This window comes from Synchiropus splendidus, chromosome 13, assembly GCF_027744825.2.
Source record: "Synchiropus splendidus isolate RoL2022-P1 chromosome 13, RoL_Sspl_1.0, whole genome shotgun sequence".
Taxonomy (NCBI): Eukaryota; Metazoa; Chordata; class Actinopteri; order Syngnathiformes; family Callionymidae; genus Synchiropus; species Synchiropus splendidus.
In genome coordinates, this window is record NC_071346.1 from 8,678,439 (window position 1) to 8,696,548 (window position 18,110).

Consider the following 18,110-nt stretch of genomic DNA (forward strand, 5'->3'; position numbering starts at 1 on the left):
ACGCAGCATTAGCAAACCGAATAAGTGTGACAACAATGAATATTAATATTAATATATTCAGCAAGATTTGAGCATCGTTCATGAAGTTGCTGCTATGAGCAAAATGAAACAATGAGCCATAAGCTGGTTTTTGTACGAATAATTCAAGGACAAGATGAAACACATTTGTGTCACAGATGCTTATTATGTCACACACCTCACAGAGGGGGGGATCATGAAGCCGCAGAGAAGAGAGGTCACGGGCCTCGATGGCAGTCTGGGTGGTCCGGCCGCCACTTCCTGTTTCATAACAAGCGTTTGCCGCCTGGATTATGGCCGATGATGATGATTAAACACTTCTCTTTGAGATTTAAATTGAGATGGGACTTAAGCCGATATGGTTATCATCCGGTTTCGGGACGTTCCTGCAGCCGAGGGAGGATCAGCTGGCCTTTGTTTGGAATTATGATAATGACAGAGACTTTATCAGGCGTTGATAGGATTGTCGGGGAAGAGCTCTTCATCCGAGGAGACTTTCCTCCTGCAGGGGTTGATGTGACATGGCACTTTCACCCTAAAGAGTCTAAATAAGATAAACGCTTCGTCCATATATGTCGACCTGCAGTGCACACACTGGTTTCACTGACTATCGTTCTGAGTTTCAGCAGCTCTGTTTAGCTTTCTATAGGTGTTGTTGTCACCTGCAGGAGGAGTAAACTGCATTTGTTTGCATCACCAAGTGGCTCAGGTATTGACTGCTGCTGTTGTAGTAATTTCTAACAAAAGGTTAGTGGCTTATTAATAATTATTACAGGTAGTAATACTAGATATACCTATTGTTGATCTAATATTCTCCTTGATTTGAATTTTATTTGTGCCAATAAACTCAAATCCCACTGTCACTTCAAAGACATGTGACTTACAGTAAAACTCACATATGAGGAAGTAAAATTATAATAAATATTAATATTACAAATTGCAGAACTGTTGCTTAACACTTAATACGTTATCTGCGGGTCATTTTTATTGAACAAAAATCAGATGATTAAAATATTTTTGGTTGAATTTCACATTGCTTAGTTGAAAGAGTTGGTTTATTACAAAGGCTGTGGGCCACGTGAAATTTGTTAATGGGCCACAAATGGCCCCCCCAACCAGACGTTGGGCTCTTCTTCCTTAATTGATTTATTAAAAAACCCAGAAAACATTATCTAAATACCAGGAATTGCCTAAATAAATAAATAAAAAACATTGACTGCGTTGTCCTGTTTAAACGTTGCACCACAGGACACGTTACACCAAACCGCCATGAGTACACAGACTTGTAAACAAGGCGGCACGTGTTGAGCAGAGCTCTGTCTAATATTTTACCACTCTGCGTGTGGTACAACCTCTGTAAATTTGTAGAGGAGGAAAAAAAAAGAAAAAATCTACATAGAGATTTTTTTACATATTCAGTTAGTAAATGTACTGAAAGTAAATAAGTGATAAGAGAAATGTATTGATGTATTGTATATAAAAGAAACAGATGGAAAATTGAATAATATAAAGGCCTGACTGTAGAGAAAAAATATAAAAATCATTATTAATACTACGGAAAATCGAGCTGGTCTTGTAGTACATCAGAGCCTGGAGGGTGGAGGTGTGACCGCTGGATTCACCTACATGTTGTGTGCTGAAATCTAAGCTCAACAGCTATGAATATAAAATGCATTAAGTCTTGCCCATGAGGAGATGAGACGACAGCCTTGGTGGATCAGACATGAATAGTGAGCAGCAGAGGAGGTGGAGGAGGGACAGAAACCTGAGAGAGCTTCCTGCTCCCCTCCCTCTCTCCAACTAGCCAATGGCAGGCAGCTCTCGCCGGAGAGTTGAGGCCACAGAAACTATAAAACACTTGAGCTATGACTGTAGAGCCAGACTCAGCTCTCAATTCCAGATCAACACGAGCAGGAGACTTCTGCACACACCACTTGAATGATGAAGACCACACTGGCATCTCTGACCCTCTGCCTGGCGCTGCTCACCGCAACAGGTTTCCGCTTCGACAGGAAAGGGGGGTCCAGCTCCGGGAGCACCAAGGAGAAGCGGGTGCAGTACGCAGCTTGGGATGATGTCAATGTCATCGCCCATGGGCTGCTGCAGCTGGGCCAGGGCTTGAAGGAGCATGTGGACAAGACCAAAGTCCAGATGAGGGACATCGCCAGCAAGATGAAGGTTTTCAACCACACCGTGGCGGAGCTGGGGAAGGAGAGCCAGAGGTTGAGGGCAGAGGGGGAGGCCCTAAAGGCTCACAGCCTGGGTCTGGAGGACAGAGAGGGACAGCTCCTCAACGTCACCGCCGAGCTGCGGGAGAAGGCTGAGGAGATGCAGCAGGATCGGAGGACCGTGAGCGAGAGGATGAGCCAGCTGGAGGAGAGGCTGGACAGCATGCTGCAGGGGAGCGCGGCGATGAAAGAGCTGACCGCCGGGAAGAGCGTCAACGACTCCCACAACATCCAGGTAAAGTTGGACAGATCAGTGGGGCCACGCAGGTGGGTCCCCGGTTCAAGTCAGTCACTGAAACGCGTGGTTGAGAGGGGGCACTGGTGGGGGGTGAGGGGGGGGGACTGAGGTGTACGTGCAAGCTGACACACAAAGAGCTCTGCACGCACAGGCTGCAAAACTCATTTGTCACAGTCATTTTTTTTACAACCGGCAAATGGTTGGGGTTTGTGAAGGGGCACGCCATGACCTGAAGCCTGAAGAACAACGCGCTGCGAGGGCGCTACAGTTACATAACCGCGGAGCAAACACTTGACTTTGCACAAGGGTTAAGTTCGCCCCGCTTTCTGTGCCACAGGCTTTTATTCCCCCCCGAGCGTTGACTTCAAGGCACAGTCGGTTTGACTGCATTTGACTTTTCTTTCCTCAGTTCTTGCTGGAGGCGCAGAACAGACGCATCGACGACCTGATGGGCAGAATCCGACTCCAGCAGGAGAAGCTGGACAAGCAGAACGTGCGCATCAGAGCCCTGCAGACTCAGGTAGAGACGCGCGACAGTCCACCGCAGTGCAGCGGTGCCACCTTGACGCGTGTTCCTCGCTCTGAACTGTTCGGAACCATTCATTCCAGATCCAGCAGACCCGAGCGGGTTCCGCCCAGCGGGGAGCAACCTCGGACGGGTTCGTGCCGAGTGGCGAAGCAGAGCAGCACGACTCTCCTCTCGGTGAGTAAAGCTCCGAAATCCCCGACTAAACCAAGTGGACACAATCTGACGCCAAATGTGCCGCTCCATCTGTTGACCAAGAGGCTTAAATCACCGGCAATTACTATCAAGGAAACTAACCAATTTAGTGAGGCGTGGTGCTCAGTGGGACTCCTGCGAGGACCACCTGCCAAAAACACACGCACTCAGCCATTCCTGTCACCTGAGGCCGATAATCTGAGCCGATAAACTGTCATTTAAAATGACTCGTCTGCGTCATCGCGCTAATGTTTAAGCTCTTAACTGAAAAAAAATAGTTCTAAAAAATAGCATTTTTAATCTGAAAACAATGTTGCTTTAATCTCATAGTGGTGATCATTAGGATTAAGAAGGGGATTAACAGCCTCTTCATTGGAACTAAGTGGGAAGAATTATCTGTAGTTAAAATCTGTCTGGAACTGTGGCACCATCCTGGTTCAACATGAAGCCTGGTTAAAGGTTAACTGACAGTGTGGGGAGCATTTTGGGTTGTCTCAGGAGTGTCTGTAATAATATATGTCAGAGTCAGAAGTGTTGCTTAATGTCAGTTTAAATGCTATAATAATACACGGCTGGAGAGGGTGAATCAAATGCTGCTGTGGTGCGTCAATGGGAACTGGGTGAAAGGTGAGCGCGGTGGTTGCCTCACCTCTCTGACATCAGCAGGATTTGGGGAGTGATGAGGGAAAAATTAGCATTTTTCTCTGGCAGGAATTCAACTGGGGGAAAGTTCACGGGTCTGAGTCTGCTCTGTCCGGGTCACACAACTCAACGGGATTACTCACACTGATCATTTGTGCGGCTCTGAGGTGGCGAGGAGGAGGAGGAGGGAGGGAAACCTGGAAAGGCGAGGCTTTGTACAAATCTCAGCGACAATGTTCCTCAGATTAGAGTTCCCCAAGGCCAAACACGACGTGGATGAGGAGAAGGCCCTAGTTTTTATCTGTGAACTTTGTACACACATCCACATGTCGGTGAAGACGCCTCCGCCATTGTGTAGGAAAACAATCGCACACCTCCAAAGCGTGAGCAACCTTTCCCCTAGATCTGTCAAAGATGGATCCTCCTCCCCCAACCCGGGCTTCAAACCCCCACCTTCACCTCCTGCGCTGCATTGTTGTGATGCAGAAGTGTGCTAAAGTTCAGGAGAACCCTCTGGCCCTGGGCTGGCGGCCACGAAAGCCAAGGGTCGTTTAAATTTGAGTATGGTGAACTGCGGATGAGGTCATCCACAGCTGGGGAAAGGCCCATTCGAGTCTGGGGCGGCTCCCATTGGCTGCAGCGCCTTTGTTGCTGCTCATCAGCCAGCGATCACTCGCTGTGCATGCGGCAGCCATGCGCCCGCTGCTGTGCGCGCACGTGAGCGAGGTGTGACACTGCAGAGGGGTGGGGGCGGGGGTGGGAAGGGGTAGTAAGTCAGTCATTGAATAGTCTGTCAGCGCAGAGCCAGAGGAAGGAGTCTTGGGAACTGGGAGAAAGGTCATGTTTTCACGCCGCCGCGCTGCTTTGTTGAGTCTGCACACACACATACTGATACCGCCGCGCCGATTAGCCAGCGCAGTCTTATTTACCAACAGTGTGATCAGGAAATGTTGACCCACTTACCAAAGTGACCTGATAAACAAGTGAAGAAAGGGAAAACAGGTCAACAACAACAAGTGAGCTGAGACGCCGCTTCTCTTCCAGATCTGGCCTCCGACTGCCACGAGCTGTTCCTGAGAGGAGAGAGCAACAGCGGCGTGTACACCATCCAGCCGGGCGACTCGGAGCCCTTCCAGGTCTTCTGTGAGATGACTGCAGGTGAGTGGCTCGGCCAGGTAGTCAACTTTCCCTGGCTGACCTGGCTTCTGATCCTTTCTCCAGATGGCGGGTGGACCGTGATCCAAAGGCGTCAGGACGGCTCGGTCGATTTCGACCAGCTGTGGCAGCAGTACGAGAAAGGCTTTGGCAACCTGAACGGTAAAGGAGCTTTGCTGACCTCTTCAGATTAACCACAGGTGATCTAACCCCGCCTCTCCTCTCCTTCAGGTGAGTTCTGGTTGGGCCTAGAGAAGATGCACTCCATCGCCAAGGACGGAGGCTTCATTCTGCAGGTCAAGCTTTCCGACTGGGCCAGCGACTTGGCGTCTGTCACCCTCCCCTTCCAGCTGGGCGGACAAGAAACCAAGTACTCGCTGCGGATTCAGAACACGGGCATCTTCAGCACTCTGCAGAGCTCGCTCGGCGCCGACGCCGCCGACGGCCTGCCGTTCTCCACCCGCGACCACGACAATGATCGCAAAGCAGACAGCAACTGCGCCAAGCATCTGTCTGGTGAGTCAAAGTCAGGTTCGTCCCGGAGAGTCGTCCTGACTCGGTCACTAACTGGGGCTTCTTCTTGAAGGTGGATGGTGGTTCAGTAACTGCGGGCACGCCAACTTAAACGGAAGATACTTCGTGAGTCCTCCACCGAAGCAGCGCCACCAGAGGAAACAAGGCATCTTCTGGAAGACCTGGAGGGGGCGCTACTATCCTCTCAAGTCCAGCCAGATGATGATCGCCCCTGCTGCCATCCAAAGAACGCCCTGAAGAGCAGCAGGAGAGAGACTGAAGAAAGACTCTTCCAGCTTTCTGTGGTTGTGGTCGAAGCTTCCGCAGAAACTTTGTAAACAACCATGGCCCTGAAGCCAAACAGAGCTGAGGCTTCCACGGAGACAGGCAAACCCAATCATTCTCTGATGCCCCTGAGGCCTCCAGCAGCGCAGGGCAAGTCCGGGCTGGTCGGCCAGCCAGAGAGCCAGAAAGAATTCGCAGCAGGTTAAGACTCATCAGCGTCTCCACTGATGCCAGTACCAGAGCTAGCAAGGCTCCAGGAGCTAATCGCTGTGGCTGGTTAGCCGTTCAAACGCGACGGAGATGAATGAAACAAAAAGTCATAAATGGGATTAGTGTGCAAAAGCGTTACGTAAAGTTAGAAATCACTGTAAACTGGGATTACCTTGCAGAAACCGCGTTAAGGCGCTTCCCACCAAAACCATTCCAACTGTAAATCTTTCGCCGGGGATTGCGATACTCTCGAGTCATATTGACTTGCGTCCAAACGTATGACACCATTTTGTACAGAGTAGACTTCCAGCTTTCATAGCTTGTGTTGTGACGTCGTCTGATTCATTGTGACTGTAGATCTTTTTTTATTTTTATTTAAATGCTGTAAAGAAAAATCAAGATATATATATATATATTATGAGTTTATATTTCTGGTGCTGCCTATTTGTAATTTATGATGTTGTTGGATGTGTTTTTTTTTTAAGAGAAGGTTGTTTGTCTGGTTAAAAAAGCTAATAAAATAACATGAAATGTTGAAAATGTGTTTGTGGATCTGTCAGTCAACATAGACTGTTGTTATTGTTTTAAAAAAATTAAGAGGTAGTTCCCCTACCAGATAGCTAGCTAGCTAGTTAGCTAGAGAGATAGCTTGATAGTCAATTCATTCCAAATCGTACAGTTATGATCAAAATGAAACAGACAAGTCCAAGTCATATCATCAAATTTACTAAAGACAAAAATTTTAAATGTTGTTCTGTTGAGAAAATTGGAAAACTGAATAAAATACGAGATAAAATAAATATAATAAAACCATGTCTAAATATCATGAAATAAAAATAATGTACTTCATTCAAACTCCGAAGAAGATGTAAAGTCTATATGAAAGTATTGACATTGATTTTCAAAACTGTTTCAAGAGGTGCTTTCATGAACAGTTTTACTGCTGGGGGGGAGCAGCATCACTTTCTTAATCATTTTTTTTTTCTTTTCAAGAACTCTGCCGTTCACTATCACAGATTTGCAGCTGTCAAGTCAATTCAGTGACACACTACTGCCACCATACGTGGCCGATGTATTGAAATTGAGCGTCTCGAGGCCCTCGCGGCCCAGAGGTGTAAAACAAAAAACATTTAGCTTGCGGCCCAACTATGTGCCCCAGCCCTATAGTTAAGAGTCACTTCTCTATAGTGACTGTAGTCGTGCATGCGGGTCTGTCCAAGGAAAGTAAAACACAGCTTTGGCAGCTCTATTGAAAGGGTGAGTTTACTCTGGGATGAGACTCGAGGCCCGACACACCACTCACATCAGACCCTCCTTACACCACCAGTCGAGGCGAGCTAAGCTTTGTCTTACGAGGAAGAGGATGGCAGCGGGCCCAGGCTCTTCCAGCAGCGATAATTCAAGACACACGTGGCAGATCCCAGGTAACTCACTCTTAAAGACATTATCAGCTTAGTCATATCGCCTGAGAGTGAACTTGAACAGCTTCAGCGTGTCACTTTCAATGGTGCTCGGGTCGTCGTGACTGATGCCCGCGTCAGGTGACGGAGCTTCATCCACCGTGAAGCAGGATCACACCTCTACACAGTGGAGCTCAGTGACACTTCATGAAACAGCGTCATCATCTTCAGAGCTCAGTAGGTGGTGCTCTCAGTTTAAAAAGGTGAGTTATAATGAAATTTTCAAAGTGCTTTTTTTTTCTATTTCAAATGGAATATTTACTTATATATACATTTTTTTTTCAGTTTGCCATACAGAACATTTTAAGGATAACAATGACCAACAGTAAAACAAGTAACTACATGGATTTTTTTTACGGTAAATTCTATTTATATTATCTGCGCTAGGAGCAGATTTCCTGTCATCGAAGCAGTGAAGTGCCAGTATGGTCGAACCTAAGATCAGTTACCATGGCAACACGGTAAGACGGGAGGAGGTGTGGACATGATGAGAGGCCTCAATTATAGCGTCCATAGAGCACATTTAAAAGTAAAATAATCCTTTGCCGCGGCGAGAACAACAACAAGGCGTCGACTGATTCATACATTTATTCATAGTCATGTACAAATTGTATTCCGGTGGTACAAAGCTGTTGTAAGACTCCAGTGCTCACTCTCCTGTTGTTAATATTGCAGTAAAAAAATGAAAATACCATCATGAGTAAGAGTCAAGAGGTACTTTGGCAAATATAAATTATGTGTTAAGAAGGCAAGCGGAGATCTCGAGCATGTACGAGGAAAGAAGGAAAAAAAGACATTTATCAGTGAGTGGCGTTGCCGCCCCCCAATCATTAAAAATAACAATTAAAATTCATAAAAATATTTTATTTTTAACACACACTAAAACAAATGGACAGAGGAAGAGCTGCGGCGCTGATCCTTTCTTCAGACCTTGAACTGCGGCGGCGTCGGTGTGTGAGATAAAACTCTTTCATTTGTATATTATGTCAGAGAACGTCTGTAAATATGTGTATAGACTCTGTCAACTGTGACCCGGTCCCGACCACCAACACAAGGAAAGGACAGGGGGCGACTTGTTTGGCAAAAATCACAATCTCATGGGTGAGTACTGAGAAGACTCTCGACGTCGGAGGAGAAGAGTCAGAGTGAGCATGCATGTGAAGGGGGGAGCTGAGAGGTGCAGGTGGCTACAGTGAGTCTCTCCAGGGAGAAGTTAACCTGGGTCAGCACTGGAGGGGGAGAGGATGGGGTTCTTGATTCCACTGTGTCTCTTCTTAGAGGTATTGTTGTAGAAAGTGCAGCATCATGATCTCATAGTGTTCTCCAGACTCGGGGCAGCGGATACTGTGCCGCTCGTTGGGGTAAACCTAGGGGGAGAACCTGTCAGTAAAGACCATGACTGAGGTGAAGAGACGCGTGTGGCGCGTACCTGAAGTTGGTAGGGTTTCCCAGCTCGGATGATCTGCGACACTAAGAAATTGGTGTGGAAAAAGTGCACGTTCTCATCGAGAAATCCATGAAGAATCAGCAAACGGTTGGGCCTGCGAGGAAGGGAGGGGGTACAGGGGTTAGATAAGGCTGGGTGCTACGCGAGAACGTGAGGAGATGGTACTGACTCGCTGGGCAGTTTGTCCACATGCAGCGCCACTGATCCTTCCTCATAGCCCTGGTGGTTGTTCTCAGGCACATCCATGTAACGCTCAGTGTAGCCAGTGTCATAAGCCATCCACACTGTCACCGGTGCGCCTGCGATGGCCAGCTAGGAGAGAAGATGCGGCTTTTCAAGTTTGGAATTCAAAAGAGCGTTTAAGACACACAAGAACTAGGGCCTCATTAGATGCACTCTGTTAGGAGAACATCACAGAACTGTAGAAGGGAATATCGAAGTATGAGATGGCGGCGACACCTTGTGGTTGGATGTAGTTACTGCAATAAAACTTTTAAAAAAAAAGGGTAATTCTGATTGTCATATCGCTCTTTTGGTTGGATTTTAAATCAACCGTGAATTGATTTATCACCATATTAGGAGTGACATTAATATTTAATGCAAAACAGAACCGAGTGACATGTTTGTTATTGATACGTTTTATTTCTACGATCAGGATAAGCTACAAAAAAGGTAATTAAATCTAAAACAGTCAATTTTGTGATTCTTTGAAATAAAGATTAATACATAAGAATGAGGAAAAAGTCACTATTAATAAGGTTATCATATATAATACTAAATGTATAATAACATGTCTGTAATTTTATTTGAATAAAATGTCATGTGATACTGGAGCCTTTGAATTATCTGCTATAAAAATGTATTAAATAGGTCTTGAATAACCAAGTAATACATTCGTAACGATTGTATTTTGAGTGAACTGCTGATAGAGGTTTTACACCTCTTGAGCTCATGAAATGCCAGTTTGTTGGATATAAAAAAACTGAAATACTTTTTATAAATACATATCTTTTCAGTAATGAAGCAGCTGATGAAGTTAATAGATGGAATGCTTAATAAATACATAAACTTTAGTGCAATTAATTTAGCACAAACATGATTTAAACCGTTTTTTTGTCTCAGTTTGTGAAACCTGTTCGATATCTTAATTTGCATCTCAACACAGTGTTTCTGCTCTAAAATGTGTCCGGACTTAATAATGTTACCTCATTTCATTTTCACTTCAACGTTGCAGCGTCTCAGTGTCTCAAGTGTCACAACTCACTCACTCATGTTTCTGTCCCTCCAGTTCATGTGCAATTGAGCTGTGTCACTAACCCCACCCTAACCAACGCTACACATTTTGACCAATCACGTGCCACTTCATCTTCTTTAAAAAAAAAAAATATCACTTATAGATCAGCGTGAGTAAGAAGAGAATATAACCTTGAAGACGTTGGGTCTCTGGATTAAGCCCATCAGAGAGAGGAAGCCGCCGTACGACCAGCCATGAATGGCGACACGACTCAGGTCCACAAAGTTGAACTTCTCGGCCACATACTGAAGACCCTCCACCTGGTCTTCAATCTCCACTTGACCCTGAACAAAAACACAAGCATTAATTCTAAAGTTCAAAAACACTCTTGATCTTCTGACGGCCAGCGAGGTGTGGACGTACCATCTTGTTTTTCAGCGCTCCCTCGAACTCCAGGCCCCTCTGACAGGAGCCCCTCCCATCAATGACCACCACGGCGTAGCCTAAGGAAGCCAGTGTGTTCAGCCGCAGGTACTTCATTCCTTTGAAGGTGTTGTTCACCAGCTGAACCTGGAATGGCAACGACAACAACGTCAAATCAGGAAGGATAAAGTGTTAAAGACCCAGTACATGTTGACAGAGCCACCCACCTGAGGGCCTCCGTATACAAAAAGAACTGTGGGATGCTTCCTGCCAGGCTGCAGGTTGTGAGGTTTGTAGACCATCCCGTAGAGCTGGAAGCCAGACTTGCCAGGGAAGTCGAAAATCTCAGGCGGATTGTAATCCCCAGGACAACCTGGAAAAGATAAAGAGAAAGTATTTCGTTTTTTTATGACACTGTTTGTGAGTCTACCAATAAGATTAACAAAAATCTAAACATATAAAACACACTTTACGTGAAGAATTTTCCGTTTATTAGTGGTGAAGTGGTGCGTGTGAGAAATACAAGAAGAGGGCCGCTTGGTTTGACTCTGTCTGCAGGACAGTCATTCTCTAATCAGAGCTGGAACAACACTTTGACCCTCGAGCTTGACCTCACCGATTATTCCGGCAGTTTCACAGTGGCCAAACTTAACAACGAAATGAAGATGTTCTGGAGCGGAGATTTAGAAAGCGCTGCAGGCAAAGTGAACCAACATGTGACACCCCTCTTTACCTGGCGACTCCATCATGCTGGCCCAAAACTCCGGCAACGTGTGCAGCGGGTCGCCTTCGGAGGAGTTCAGTTTGTAGACGTGAACGCAAGGGGGCGTGCTCACGTTACTGTAGTGACTCACAAAGAAGTCAAAATTCTGCAGGTGAAACAATATTAAGAAACCAAGAGAAGGAAGGAAAAGATTGAACCAGCAGATCAGAAATAAATCTTAACAACATGGAGGTGCTGGATTACAGTCTTTAGACTTAAATTGCAGTTCAGAAATTCTAGAGAATATTTGGAAAAAGTGGCGTGTGTGCTGCCATAACAGAGGAAAGGCCAACTACATCACATCTATCACATTTTATCAGGCATTCTACAGCCAAACAATTTGCTCATATTTTGTAATTCAAGTCTGTTTGACATGACTGTGACAAAGTAGAACATATGAGCAGAGGAAGAATTCCAAGGCCGTACCTGACTAACAGAGCAGCTGTGAGAGAATCCAGGCTTGGTTAACCTGACCACATCTCCAGGTGAATCATAGCTAACCACATACAAGTGATGCTCCAGGGGTGTGTCTCTGGTACCCTGGAAGTAAACCAGCTTGGTGGCCTCATTTACCCAGATCTGAAGTGGAGAAGGAATTAAACATTATGGAAAAGACAGAACTCCAGTAAAGCTCACTACAGGTGCCTCACCTTGGAGCCATGCCTCGCCAGCACCTCCCACTCACCACTTGTCAAAGCAACCTCCTCCTTGATCGCACACTTAAATTGTCCTGGTTTAATAACAAACAGCTCTTTAGTCTTGGATGGACGTTGAAATTAGAATGCAAACCAGTCATGGGTGTTTACTAACCGTCTATGTGCTGGAAATCTTCTGACCATTGGTTGCAGGATGGTTGTAAGAGGGAGATGATTTTATACAGATGGCTGAAGCCTGTTTTAGACTCATTGATCCAAATGAAACTAAATTCTTCATCTGTTGTTTGAATAAAAGGGTAAAATATATCATGAACCTGTGAACAGAGAAGCACAGTTGTTAGGAAACCACCTGCAAAAGATGGATGAACAGAATGATCACTTCAAATAAAGAGTGAACAGGCGTAACTGGCGCTTTAAACTGTAATATGGGTGGATTTTTATTTAAGTGCATTTCCAAAAGGGCATCAAAATATATTGCCACTGTGGCTAAGGGACATCCAATAATCAGAAGACGTTGTTTTTCTTTCTGTATAATTGTTTTTCAAATAGGTGCCCAATATGGGCAAAACAATATTTTAATAAAAATGACAAGATAATTTAGTTGATTAAAGCTTGTCAATACAAATACAAAAGAGAAACAAATATGAATTACAACACATTTATTTAGAAAAATTAATTAAATTAGAAAAATAAAATAATGTGATAAAAAAAAAGGATTAAAAATCTGGGAACATTTTTACAAAGCAAAAATATTTGTGCCTTAAGAGTTTCCATACAAATAATTTCATTTGTTTGATAAGAAAAGAAAACATTAAAAAAAAAGAACAAATCGCTCTTCACTACTACAAAAGTAAAATCTTAAATTCTCAAAACAGTTTAAATGCAACTTTACAGTAGAACAATTTCAATTTTAGCGCAACCCTCATGGTAGCCTGCTAAAAAGAAAGACAGCTGTATGCGTGTGTAGACCTAACAAGTGAAGGGTGAAGTTTACAACGCCTTACATTGATCCAGACATCTGTGGTCTCCTCGTAAATGATGTAAGGCTGAATGTTGCTGGGCACGGCCTCCAGACTGGCCAGCCTCTGAGCGGGGTCGTCGGTGACGGGGATAAAAAGAGCTGGAGGCAACAGAGCCAGCTGGAGTCTCCGTTGACTGCGGTCAAGCAGCACTGCCCAGCCACTAGAGAGCGACAGCAGATGCAAGTGTGAGAGATGTTTCATTTCCTATTCCGTTGTGCAAGCCTTTTTAGAACATCCTCTGAGCCAAATGTGTTCAGGGTGTGGCGCTGTTGGAAGACTTTGAAGGCAACCTTGCTACCCAAAGTTTTGTGTTGGAATTCGCATCAAAAAGAAAGCAGCAATAACAAATCCCACGCAGAGAAAAATGGTATATGGCACGTTGCATATGGATTTAAATGTGAATACAAATCTACCAAATTCAAGCAAAATTTGTGCTTCTTTACTTTTTGAAACTACAGAAATTAAAGTGATAGTTGGAACACTAGATAAATGTTACAGAAAGAGGGTGAGATAAAAGGGAGACTCAGCAAACAAGCGCCTACTCACTATTTTCCATCACTTGTCCACCCTACTCTGGCGATGTATTCTGTCCCTGGGAACAAGGAGTTAAAAGGAACAGCCAGTTCTTTGTCTTGTGTGCTCACTATCTGCAAATACAATTGAAAGCACATTAGGTACATGCTGAAATAGAGGGTGGGGGGGGGAGTACATGACAGTCTTACTCTGCCCTGGAGGTCTGTTTTTATCTCTGCTAGCTTAAGTGTGGCTTGGGGATTTTTGCTACCTGCAAAAAAAAAGTGGAAAATCGGTTAAGAAAAAAAAAGCAACAAAGCTATACACACTGAGCTGGACTCACCTGTGCGAGGATATCTGTATGCATCGGCTTGCCGCGCCTCTAAGGCCGGAGAGGGAACATGGATAATCTCTACATCCGTCTCATCCACTTCTTCATAGAGCAGATACATGGTTTTGCCTCTGCTTGGCTCTAAACAGGCAAACAAAGAACAATGTCTTTTTTGAAGGAACAGACTTCATATTTCTTCACATGACTGTGTTTTTCACAAACCTTCCACAGCCGTGGGACTCCACCAGTAGCCAGTGAAGCGGTCGAACTCTTCCTGGATTACAAATGTTGCTACACCTGCAGACTTGGGGTCCTCTTTAACATTGTCAACGCCTGCAGGATAGGGATGAAGGAGAACAATGTCCATCCATTTAGAGCTGCCCTATATTCACTCATGGTAGCGTCCATAATTATTGCAGCTAAATCATGTTACCGTTTTAATCTGTAATGCTCCTAATCACTCACTGAAGACTAATAGGTTTTCACACACATCATAACCGTATCAATCCAAAGAGAAAAACAAGACATGGAAAACATATTTGTTGGACAAAACAAACTGACAGAAGTAGAATTACTGGTTCCACATCATCAACATGAGAAATATCAGAACATGAACAGGTCTGGAAGTGAAAGTAAAAATTGAAGCGTAGCATTCGTAATCCCAGTTCAGCCTGGGCTTGTTTTAAAACCTGTCGCATTGGAAATGCAATGAAGTTGTGGGAGGTATTTTAACTGATGTAACTGAACCAAAATACAGCAGATTGAAAGGCTGAACCCTTTCAATCTGCAAGGCTTTCCTTCATCATAACTAAAAATAAGAAAAAAAGCTGTAGAATATCAGATTATAAAAAAAAAGCCTACACACCTTTATGACAATAAGTGAGTCTGCGTTCCTCGCCCGTCTTTATGTTGGCCATCCACAGATCGTTATTGTTGATAAAAGCTATGAAGTCGGGGTCTGCAGGGCAGATCTTGGGGTCCATCCTGGTCCCTGAGCACTGGGTTTTGATCTCTACAGGCTTAACAGGAGCAGACTGCTAAAGCCAACACATGCAACGAGATACATTTGATATGGGCACATAGATTTTTTTTTTTTAAGCAATGATAGCGGGTTGTCCCGTCAGTAATCAGGAAGCAAAGCCAATAATGTACTCACGATGAAGCCATTGTTGCCTCCATCCTTGCAATAAAACAGGCTATTGCTGGCTTGGAAAAGGAACAGGCCTGTCTGAGCGTGGTAGTCGTAAGAGGTAATACCAAACGCTCCCAGACGTTTGCGCTCTCTCAGCAACTCCTCCTCTCGAGAGTAGGCCCCCTGATGCGGTGTGGCCTGAGAGGAACATCAATTTACAGTCAGCATTGAAAGGCACTTCACAGTCAGAAGGTCAACACAAAGCAGCAGTCGAATTATCATGGGAAATAATCTAATAAATATGGCTTCAATTCAGGACATCATATGAAAAGAGATGATGATAATCAATGCAAGCCTGTGTGTTCAGAAAGCGACTTTTCTAGAAACCAGTGAAGCATCATTTGATGCATGAGCAGGGAGTGTGGAGTTCACCTGGAAATGATCCAGCATTTGTTTCCATGACAACACTAGAAGGGCCTCTTTACGGATCTTCTTAGGGATTTCTGAGTAGAGCAAAGAGTTCTCTCTACTTCCGTAAGGCATTCCTATAAAACAGACAAAAGAAATGATAGCTATGACTGTCCTGATGTCATGTGATGATAACATTTTAAAGCCATGACTCAACACATCACATGCTTCGGTGAAAATCATTCAGGCTTACCGAGGTAGTATAACCGGTGGGAGTGGGGACCGTTCTCATCCTTTTTCTGGACAAACTGAAAGTCATGTGGGGCTTTGTTGGCGATGATGCCCGAGTACTTCCTGCTACAGTGGATGATATCCCGGAGGCCATCCCAAGAGTGTTTCTCCACAAAATACTGCGATGGTACGTCCTCCATTTCTACCACCTCTGTGCTGTCTGTAAGGCCGTCGACTGCCGTCATGTTCACCGTCACACAACTGTGTTCAGGTAAAGCAGAGTCAAGACAAACAAGAAAGTGGTTTCGTTCGCTCTACGTTCCTGTATACAGACAAACAAACAAACATGGAATTGTCATACCTTTTCCAAATACCCTCTTTAGTCTCACAAAGTTTGACCTTCTTGACTCTATGCATCCACTGGTCACCCACACCTCACTCGAACTCTGCAACCAAAGCAGTCATTGCCAATTCGTAAATTAACTTCTGAATTATTATCCCAATACATAAAATAAAGCACGGAGATCTTTGACTTCTTGAAGAAAGGATATCAAACAGTTCCGTTCAGGTGCCAACCAGATTAGGAAACCTGAAGTTTAATGTTTGACTGAGCTGAAACCTCATTTTATACCTGAAAGATCTGATAAAGCACATTCCCTTAAGAGTATTCCAGTCATTGTAAACAACATTGTTCTCAATTCAACGCCTGTATTTCCAATTATGGGGATAAAGGGAAACCCCACATTCTTTGATTCATAATCTGAGTGGCATGGGATTAGCCGTACACACGGAACTGTGCAAAATTCAGATTCACTGCTCAAGCTTAGTGCTTCCCTTGTGACGAAAAGCCAGAGGCGAGTGAACCATATAGACTGGTGACTTAAAGCTACACAAAAACAATAGCCATCATGGAAAGTAACACAAGCACTCATGTTCATGAAAACAGCCTTTGTGTTAGATCATTTTCATCCAGCCAATTTAGTACAAGAAAACAAATGACACAAGTATTTCTGTACTACATTAAGACAAATTTCTATTTGTGGTTCCATTTAATGAGTCCATCAATACAGTCCAGCACACATCAACCAGCAATAATAACAATAAAATGTGACGGGTCATAAATCGATGGTACCGAGTAAACATGGCACTAAAAGAACACAGAGTACCAATGGCTACAGCAAGAGTCTGCCAAGTTAGACCTCAATCATCCAGCAAAACAATGACGAAGTTTGTAAATCTCACTGATTTGAAAGCTGTTGGTTGAAGAACTGCTGGTACATAATTGCCTCATTCTTGTCTTACTTTTAGGAGCAAGCAAAGGGGTTAGATTTCCTCACAAGCTTGACTGGAAAATACGGGTAAATGTCTGGGAAAGTCGAGTCCGGCAATCCCCGTTTTAAAATGACGTGAGTTTGAGAGCACGTTTCTTTCGATTGTTCGAGGCAGATTTGTCTCGCTACACTTCCTTAATGTGACGAAGTATTATATTAGATATCTCAAGATAAATTCAGGTATGTACTTTGACATCAGGCAAAAACACTATCACCGGCCTTTTGTTGTAGCCAATATGAACATGTAGTCACCGATTTTAAATAACTCAATACTCAATGAAAGCTTAACAAAATACAAACATCAATGGTCACCTTGGTTTAGAGAGGTGTTAAGAATAATGCTGAAAATGTTTCACCCAATACAGCCGGCTGTCACTGTGGGTGTGGAGCGACTATGCTTCAGCAAGTTCCGTTTATTTAGTGTTAGCTCGCCGGCTACAGATCTTTGTTCTTCAATTTCAATTAGACCCAAGAGAAAGGACGCCGGTTGACACTGTGTAGGTTAGAACCTTCGAATGCAGTCTCTTACCAGTGCAGCTCAAAATGCTGTCGCCCCAGAATCAAAGTAGTCAGCGGGAGTGTGGAATCTGACATCATTGCTTTCGCTTCTGACATTTTCACACAGAGCTATGTGGCTAACGTTAGCAGTGTGCTAATGTAAGGGAAGGCTGCCGGGCGCTAAACGCGAACTTGAAGGAGTGTCGCTCATGAATAAGACAAACACTTACCTAAATGACCAGCGTCCTCTCAAATGGATTCAGATTTTATTGGTTTGGTTTCAACGTTTCTCTGCGGGAGAACCTTGTATCCATGGCCCAGTCCGGCCACACAAATCTAGCCTGCTTCCCAACCGGAAGGGGGAGGAACTTGAGCGCTCGTCAGTACACACCCGGCAGACTTTCTTAGCCGCACTGCCGCGCTGAGGTGTCGACAAGGAAGCGCATCCTTGGTTTATCAGACGGTCTTGCGTTTAGAAAATGAGCAAAGCTTCTGTTCGACAAGTCCTTAATGGCACAAACGATGCAATATCAATGGGATCTTCAATAATACTAAAAATTCCCATTTGGGCTTTTTTTTAACTCAATTAAAACCAATGTGTCAAATTTCTTGAACCATTCCGATCACTCCTTCTGTTCTCATCACAAATGG

At 44.4% G+C, this 18,110-nt stretch overlaps 2 protein-coding genes across 5 annotated transcripts; one reads left to right on the plus strand and one right to left on the minus strand.

The window, feature by feature from the left end:
* The first annotated feature begins 1,915 nt into the window (after positions 1-1,915).
* On the plus strand, positions 1,916-6,506 carry angptl4 (angiopoietin-like 4). Its single transcript, XM_053883176.1, has 7 exons — positions 1,916-2,481; positions 2,894-3,004; positions 3,094-3,187; positions 4,892-5,005; positions 5,069-5,164; positions 5,234-5,518; positions 5,589-6,506. Exons 1-7 carry the CDS (start codon positions 1,957-1,959, stop codon positions 5,771-5,773), a joined length of 1,410 nt encoding a protein of 469 aa, XP_053739151.1. The 5' UTR covers positions 1,916-1,956; the 3' UTR covers positions 5,774-6,506.
* A 1,543-nt stretch (positions 6,507-8,049) lies between these two features.
* dpp9 (dipeptidyl-peptidase 9) lies at positions 8,050-17,831 on the minus strand. 4 transcript variants are annotated; one of them, XM_053882823.1, is made up of 21 exons: positions 17,690-17,831; positions 15,992-16,076; positions 15,653-15,891; positions 15,424-15,536; positions 15,016-15,189; positions 14,725-14,878; positions 14,082-14,192; positions 13,872-14,000; positions 13,738-13,799; positions 13,562-13,662; positions 12,998-13,175; positions 12,148-12,307; positions 11,988-12,067; positions 11,764-11,916; positions 11,308-11,443; positions 10,802-10,947; positions 10,575-10,721; positions 10,343-10,495; positions 9,087-9,229; positions 8,900-9,011; positions 8,050-8,837 (listed from the first exon to the last, which is right to left on the minus strand). In XM_053882823.1, exons 2-21 carry the CDS (start codon positions 16,045-16,047, stop codon positions 8,745-8,747), a joined length of 2,640 nt encoding a protein of 879 aa, XP_053738798.1. In that variant the 5' UTR covers positions 16,048-16,076; positions 17,690-17,831; the 3' UTR covers positions 8,050-8,744. The 4 variants fall into 4 exon arrangements, with proteins under 4 accessions (XP_053738798.1, XP_053738797.1, XP_053738795.1 ...); XM_053882822.1 differs by having other exon boundaries at positions 14,725-14,893; XM_053882820.1 differs by having other exon boundaries at positions 14,725-14,896.
* Between the last annotated feature and the right edge of the window lie 279 nt (positions 17,832-18,110).

Bases quoted from the DNA above. Each gene is read 5' to 3' on its own strand.
- angptl4 (XM_053883176.1), top strand. From the start codon at position 1,957: ATGATGAAGACCACACTGGCATCTCTGACCCTCTGCCTGGCGCTGCTC. The intron at 5,165-5,233 runs GTAAAGGAGCTT...CCTCTCCTTCAG, and splicing joins AGGCTTTGGCAACCTGAACG to GTGAGTTCTGGTTGGGCCTA. The intron at 5,519-5,588 runs GTGAGTCAAAGT...TTCTTCTTGAAG, and splicing joins CTGCGCCAAGCATCTGTCTG to GTGGATGGTGGTTCAGTAAC.
- dpp9 (XM_053882820.1), bottom strand. From the start codon at position 16,047: ATGCATAGAGTCAAGAAGGTCAAACTTTGTGAGACTAAAGAGGGTATT. The intron at 13,663-13,737 runs GTAAGACTGTCA...TTGTATTTGCAG, and splicing joins AAACAGACCTCCAGGGCAGA to ATAGTGAGCACACAAGACAA. The intron at 11,444-11,763 runs GTACGGCCTTGG...TTTCACCTGCAG, and splicing joins ACAGCTGCTCTGTTAGTCAG to AATTTTGACTTCTTTGTGAG.